This window comes from Myotis davidii, unplaced genomic scaffold, assembly GCF_000327345.1.
Source record: "Myotis davidii unplaced genomic scaffold, ASM32734v1 scaffold117, whole genome shotgun sequence".
In the NCBI taxonomy this organism is placed as follows: Eukaryota; Metazoa; Chordata; class Mammalia; order Chiroptera; family Vespertilionidae; genus Myotis; species Myotis davidii.
In genome coordinates this window covers 143,293-150,241 of record NW_006288382.1, presented here as the reverse complement: position 1 = coordinate 150,241, position 6,949 = coordinate 143,293, and the positions used below count along the sequence as shown (strand labels likewise).

The 6,949-nt window shown below is 38.5% G+C and overlaps 1 protein-coding gene across 1 annotated transcript in view; it reads right to left on the bottom strand.

Annotated features, from left to right (window-relative positions):
- MAP3K2 (mitogen-activated protein kinase kinase kinase 2) overlaps window positions 1–5,625 on the bottom strand; it is a 53,522-nt gene extending 47,897 nt beyond the window's left edge. The window contains exons 1-2 of the mRNA XM_006760238.2: window positions 5,544–5,625; window positions 2,288–2,406 (exon numbers count right to left, since the gene is read on the bottom strand). Of these exons, the coding sequence (XP_006760301.1) occupies window positions 2,288–2,406; window positions 5,544–5,550 (126 nt within the window). The 5' untranslated portion in view covers window positions 5,551–5,625. The remainder of the gene's footprint in view (window positions 1–2,287; window positions 2,407–5,543) is intronic.
- Between the last annotated feature and the right edge of the window lie 1,324 nt (window positions 5,626–6,949).

Genomic DNA, 6,949 nt, shown 5'->3' with positions numbered 1-6,949 from the left:
TGGGCCCCGGCTCCTCCCTGTGGCGCCCTCCTGTCTGGCCGCAGGCTTGAGCAGGGTACTCGCCCCCCACAGCCTCAGTCTCAATGGGGGAACCCGGGAGACAGGGCTCTGATGTGGGCTTCTTGCTACATTGAACAGATCCAGGTGAATGCTGGGGCTATAGGCCCCAGCTGGTTGGGACCAGCAGCCTCCGGCATTCCCTTGCACTGGCTGACACAGAAAGAAACTCGCTGTATACCCACTGTTATTCCTTTCTCTCCTACCTCTGGGGCCCCTGCTGCTTGCCTCTGCTCCTCTGGCCTGGGAGAGCTTCTGTCCTGTACTGCATGGGTATTCAGGCTGGGGGGGAGATACCTTACAGCACCAGAAGGAGAAAATAATCAAGTCCGGCCCCACCCCCTGATCCCCAGCATGAGAGTAACTCTCTCTGATTTGTCAGGGGCACTATGGCCAGGGCAAGGCATGTCCAGGGTGTTTAAGCATAAGGGGCTGTGTGCCTATACAACTGGGTGGTAAAGCATGAAGAGTCATAAAAACCTGGGTGGTCTCCCAGCTCTGCCACCTCTGGCTGCATGACCTTGGGCAACTTATTTAACCTCAGTTTCCTGACCTGTAAAACACTGCGAGGGCAAATGTTTGTAAAATCCTTAACACACTGTGAGCCCTCAATACATTTCAATTTCCCCCTAAAAAAAATAAAAATAAAAAAATAAAAAAAAAACAACTTTTTTTTTTCTTAGTCATGCATTTAAAACAGAGCAGAGGGGCCCTAGCTGGTTTGGCTCAGTGGATAGAGCATTGGCCTGCAGACTAAAGGGCTCCAGGCTCGATTCTGGTCAAGGGCATGTACCTCGTTTGCAGGCTCAATCCCCAGGAGGGGCCATGCAGGAGGCAGTCAATCGATGATGTTCCTCTCTCAAAAATGTTTCTATCTCTCTATCCCATGCTCTTCCTCTACTGTCTAAAAATCAATAATAATAATAATAATGATAATAATAAAATAATAATAATAATAATAAAACCCAGAGCTGGCGGGGAAGGTTTCATTTCAGTATCAACTCCAATAAACTGATAGGCTCTGCGAAAAAGCCAGGTTGAGAATTATGTTGCTGAATTTGGGGTCAAGAGGGAAGATCAACAGGATCTGTTATGTAGCATCATGGTCATGAGACATTTGCTAATCCTATTAGAGGGAAATTTAGCATACTGTATTTCTATTTTTTAGGGCAACATCCCAAACAAATTTTATCTATAAGAATCAAAATTGCCGAAACCGATTTGGCTCAGTGGATAGAGCATTGGCCTGCGGACTGGAAGGTCCCAGGTTCGATTCCGGTCAAGGGCATGTACCTGGGTTGCGGGCACATCCCCAGTAGGAGATGTGCAGAAGGCAGCTGATCCATGTTTCTCTCTCATCGATGTTTCTAACTCTCTATCTCTCTCCCTTCCTCTCTGTAAAAAATCAATAAAATATATATTAAAAAAAAAAAGAATCAAAATGGTCCTGGCTGGTGGTGCTAAATGGTTAGAGCTTTGGCCCCAGCACCAAAGGGTTTCAGATTCGATTCCTGGTCAAGGGCACATAGCTGGGTTGTGGGTTTGATCCCTCCCCCTGGTCAGGGCACATGTGAAAGGCAACTGGGGATGTGTCTCTCTCACATCAATCCCTCTCTCCCGCTCCTTTCCACCTCCCTTCCACTCTCTGAAAAGCAATGAAAAAAATATTCTCTGTTGAGAATTAACAAAAAGAATCAAAATAATCCTCATTTGTAAATATACAGAATAGATGACTTTAAATTTAAAAAATTGCTTATCTTATGTGCTTTAAGAATGGATGAAACATGCCTAACCGGTTTGGCTCAGTGGACAGAGCGTCGGCCTGCGGACTGAAGGGTCCCAGGTTTGATTCTGGCCAAGGACACGTACCTTGGTTGCGGGCACATCCCCAGTAGGGACTGTGCAGAAGGCAGCTGTTCGATGTTTCTCTCTCATCGATGTTTCTAACTCTCTATCCCTCTCCATCTCTCTCTGTAAAAAAATATATATACTTTTTAAAAAAAAGAAAACAAAAAAAGAGTGGATGAAACAATTTCAGAGAGCAGTTACCACATTAAATGTAATTCTACCATTTTTTAAACATACACTTATAAAAAACATTTAACAAAATATTTGATTCAAAAGTATAAAAGCTAAACACTTTAAGCAAAACCTCTATAAGATCAAGATATTCAAGAAAAATAATTCACAGAACAATATAAATTTATTAAAATATTATTGAAACAAATACCTGTTTTTTTGGTGATAAAGATTTTGTTTTTCTGTTTTCTTGTAAGGATAATGCTGGTCGACTGGCTTTATGAAGAACAGCCAAATCTTGCATGATTGAGTTCAAAGCTTGCTGATCATCTAGGTATTTTTAAAATAACATAGTCAGACTTGTAATTTCAATATGTATTTACTACTGACACCAAACACAAAATTTATAATAAAATTTAATGCAAAAATCTAGAACATTTTCAATGCCTATGCTTGGTATTTTGGTGAAATAAAATTTCCATTTAGAAACTTAAGAGCAGTAATGTTAGAATAGCACTGGACATGAGCACTAGCATCATACTGGGTGTCCATACATGAGATTTTTACAGGCAAAATAAAGTCATTCTGATTCTTCTAATGATGTAACATCCTAGAATATGGGTCGAAACAGCTTTATTATGACAAGTTCTTTTCTATGACACTTAAACAAAACATCACAAGACATCTAAAATCTTAAATAAAAAAGTGTGTGTGTGTGTGTGGGGGGAACTTTCTATAAATACCATCATTACTTAGCATTTCTGTTCAAAGTACAGAATTCCTTTTAGAGTTTTTCTCTTTCATCAGACTTCAAGTCAGAAACAGCAAAAGCTTTGCCTAGTGATTTTATGAAGTGTTTTCTTGAACTTTTTCTCCATAAGATTCAATAAGACTACAAACATTTAAAGACTCTTTAATGATCTCAACCTGGAACAATTCAAAAGGTAACAATACAAGAAAAATCCATTCCCAAGGGAAAAAAACACTAAACCCATAAAACTGAGTGAAAGAATCATGAGCCATAAATTTTTAATTTTTTCCAAACAGATCAAAGATTTCTTCATAAGACTATGAGCATGACCCTCCTAGAAATGCCAATTATATAATCTGGGAAACTTCAGGGACAATATAATTGATTTTCACTAGTAAATCAATTCCACTAATAATAACCAACAATTGGTTAAAAAAAAAAAAAAAAAAAGAAGGAATTCAGAGACTTTACAGCTTACATTTTAAAATGTAACCATTTTGGCCTGGCCAGTGTGGCTCAGTGGTTGAGCATTGACCTGTGAACCAGGAGGTCACAGTTGGATTCCCAGTCAGGGCACATGCCTGGGTTGCGGGCTCAATTCCTATTAAGGGAGCATGCAAGAGGCAGCCAATCTATGATTCTTTCATCATTGATGTTTCTATCTCTCCCTCCCTCTCCCTTTCTCTCTGAAATCAATACAAATGTATTTTTTTAAAAAGTAACCATTTTGGTGAGTAATAATTTATGTTCCAAAATAGTAATAATTAAAACATGCTTTATCTTGTAATGAAAAATCCTTTAAATGAATGTGGCAATTCAATGGCATCATCGTCTTTCAAACACACAAATACCTGACTTCTCTAATGCGTTAATTTTTGTAACATTCAATATATTGTTTTGTAGCGAAAATATTTGCACATTAAAATGAAAATTAACGGCTCCAAGGGTTTTATTAATAAATTCCAGGTTTAGAGAAAATTTTATAAGTAACCTTTATAAAATAAAATCTCATCAAAATGTTAGCTTAGCCCAAGAGTAACTGAGCCCATGGGTATAATATAATCACAACATGTGTACTGTCCATAGGTCCAAGCCAGACTATGTCATTTATTGATAAAAATAAACCTTTCCTTAGAAAAAAATTAGCTGAGAATGATCTCAACTGAAATGAAATTATATGATATAACCTTCTTAAGAAAGGTAAGATCCTTAATTCTGTACTGGGTGAGGGGAATTCTAATACTTAAAACATATCTATGTTTTAATTACTTTCTTCATTAGAAAAAAACTTAAACACTCGAATTTAGGTATTTTTACATGTTTCATATCATAATACCAAAATACACAAGTGGCTGGGGAGGCTTTGGCTTAAATCTCTTATCACATTTACATACACTAATTTCCTGGTTCTGTTTTTTAAAAAGTACTGTTTTCTATCATACGTGTACAAAAATAAAGAAGGTCATTTGAATATAAGTAACTTCTTAGAGCAGTGGTTCTCAACCTTCCTAATGCTGGGACCCTTTAATATAGTTCCTCATGTTGTGGTGATCCCCAACCATAAAATTATTTTTGTTGCTACTTCATAACTGTGATTTTGCTGCTGTTATGAATCATAATGTAAATATCTGATATGCAGGATGTATTTTCATTGTTACAAATTGAACATAATTAAAGCATAGTGATTAATCACAAAGACAATATGTAATTATATATGTGTTTTCTGATGGTCTTAGGCGACCCCTGTGAAAGGGTCGTTTGACCCCCAAAGGGGTTGCGACCCAGAGGCTAAGAACCGCTGCCTTAGAGAGATGACATACTAATAAAGAGCAACTTAATCGAGTTCCTTCTTTTTCTGGCTTGAAGAGGAATCACATGGTGGATAAATACCTTACAGGCAACTTGCTTTGAGGAAGCTGACAAGATGTGAGCTAACAAACCCACAAAAGATCAAGCAAAGTGTGAGCAGAAATACACCACGAGCACTCTTCTAACAATTCTTAGGCTGTTTTCCTCAAGAACCTCTGTGGTGTGATCAGTACTAGACAGATAAGACAGGCTGTAACTGTCTTAAAGATCATGAGTTGATCAATAGGCAGTAAGGAGAGCCAGAGGGCCCCACGGGTGACTGACAGTCACACAGACGAAGCAGTGGGTTTCCGACACATGTTGAAAGGACATTTAGTTGGGCACAAAACCAGAATATATTTGGGAAATCATTTCAAGTAAAATATTTTATTAGGCATGTTTAATTAGATACCGTATATGCTTATTCATTATACTTAAAATAATTATAGGAGAACAGCCTCAATAAAAAATTCAAATATCTGTGAATCATACTTTAAAATATTCATGTTTTTCTATGACTACTTTGGTATATGTTCTTAAGCAATGGCTGTTCTTTGTTTTGTTGTTTTCTAAAGTACAGTATTATCTGAGAAGGTAGAAGTCAATTTGATTAACACACAGCCCAGATTGCAAGTATGACCAACCAAAATGAAAAGTTAATAGGAGTTCAGAAAAAGGATATCCAATTTAAAGCTGACAAAACTGGAGAATTTGGACCACACAATGGCACTGCACTCATGGTTACAGAGAGAAACCTCCATATTGTTATCCATAGTGGCTACAAGTTTATCATGAATACAGAAAAAAAAAATTTCTCCCCTATTTTAGCCTTCAATTGTAGACAAAAAATTCTTTAGTTTGAACTTACCCATCATGACAACCAGCTCAACAATCTGAAAATTAGGGAAATGGTTCTCCCATCAGAATTCTTTATTGCCTTAGGAGGTAAAAGACAAACATTAATAATGAGAAACAGAGAGGCAGACACACATACACAAAAACACCAGTATTAAAACCACTAATGAGAAACATACAATATTAATACTTTATACATTTTGCTGAGAACAAGGTCCTTTATTTTTCCTAGATACTCAATTATTGAGAACAAAAAATGATTATTTTTAATTAAGTTTAACTCAGTATTTTTCAGGCTCCTGGCTTTTTAAGCTAAAAACAAAACCCAGAATTTTTGAGAATCAAAAATTATCTTAAAGAGATAATCTAATAAACTCAAATTCCTACAGAACAATGGCAGGAATGAAGATGAGTAAAACGGGTCATGCTTAGAGACGAAGAGAACCAAAAGCGAGGACATCCACAAACACAGTAAAGGCCTACAAAAATTCTCTCTTGCGTAAAAGAAAACATTGTCAGGATCAACTTTTTCAGAACTCTGAAATTAACCAAAGCCTTGCAGCAATCTAGGCAGCAATCAAGTATCTCAATAAAAAGAGAGATGGCGCTGGCTGGATAGCTCAGTGTGTTGGAGCATCGTTCTGAGGCACCAAGGTTGAGGGTTTGGTCCCTGGTCAGGACACATACGAGAAACAATCAGTGAACACATAAATAAATGGAACAAATTGCGCGCTCTCTCCCTCCCTCCCTCCTTCAGAGCAAGCGAGCAAGAGGCCACCTTGTGGTGTTCTGACCCTCCCTACTCCTATCTCCCTACCCTCTACTCCAGTGCCAAAGTAGCAATGTACACCGACAGCCCTCCGTCCGCCTGCAAGCCACAGGCGAGGACAGAATGGAGAGGAGTGCCTTCAGAGTCCGATTCTCCCCCAATTGCCATCATGTGACCTCTCGTGGTTGGATGGTGGGCACCAACTGAAAGGCTGTCTATTTAACCTGACTCAGGGCTCTTTCAACGCAAAAAAGCTTAGGGTGCCTGTTAAAATCCATTAGGCAATTAGTGCATTATTTTAACTGTCTGAGAAAGGGAGAACAGTTGTGGGCAAACCAATAGTTAAGAAAAATAAAGTTCTTTAAAAGAAAAGCTGAGGAACAAATTGTCAATAGAAAGCTTTGAGAAGCTCCAAAAGGTTCCTGGGAGTCTAGAAGTCACACCAATGCCCAAGGCTGCTGCCTGCTGAAGACAGGCCTCTGACCAAGGTGGAGGTGTAGAGAGTGCTGAAGGCCAGCTTCAATACACACAGCAGAGAGCTTCTCAAAAACGTTGTCAAACGTATTGGTTCCAGGCATCTAAGGAACTGACTGAGCAGTCTTCAGTCACCACACACAACCAAGAATATGGACTTTAAAAAATTAGTTCTT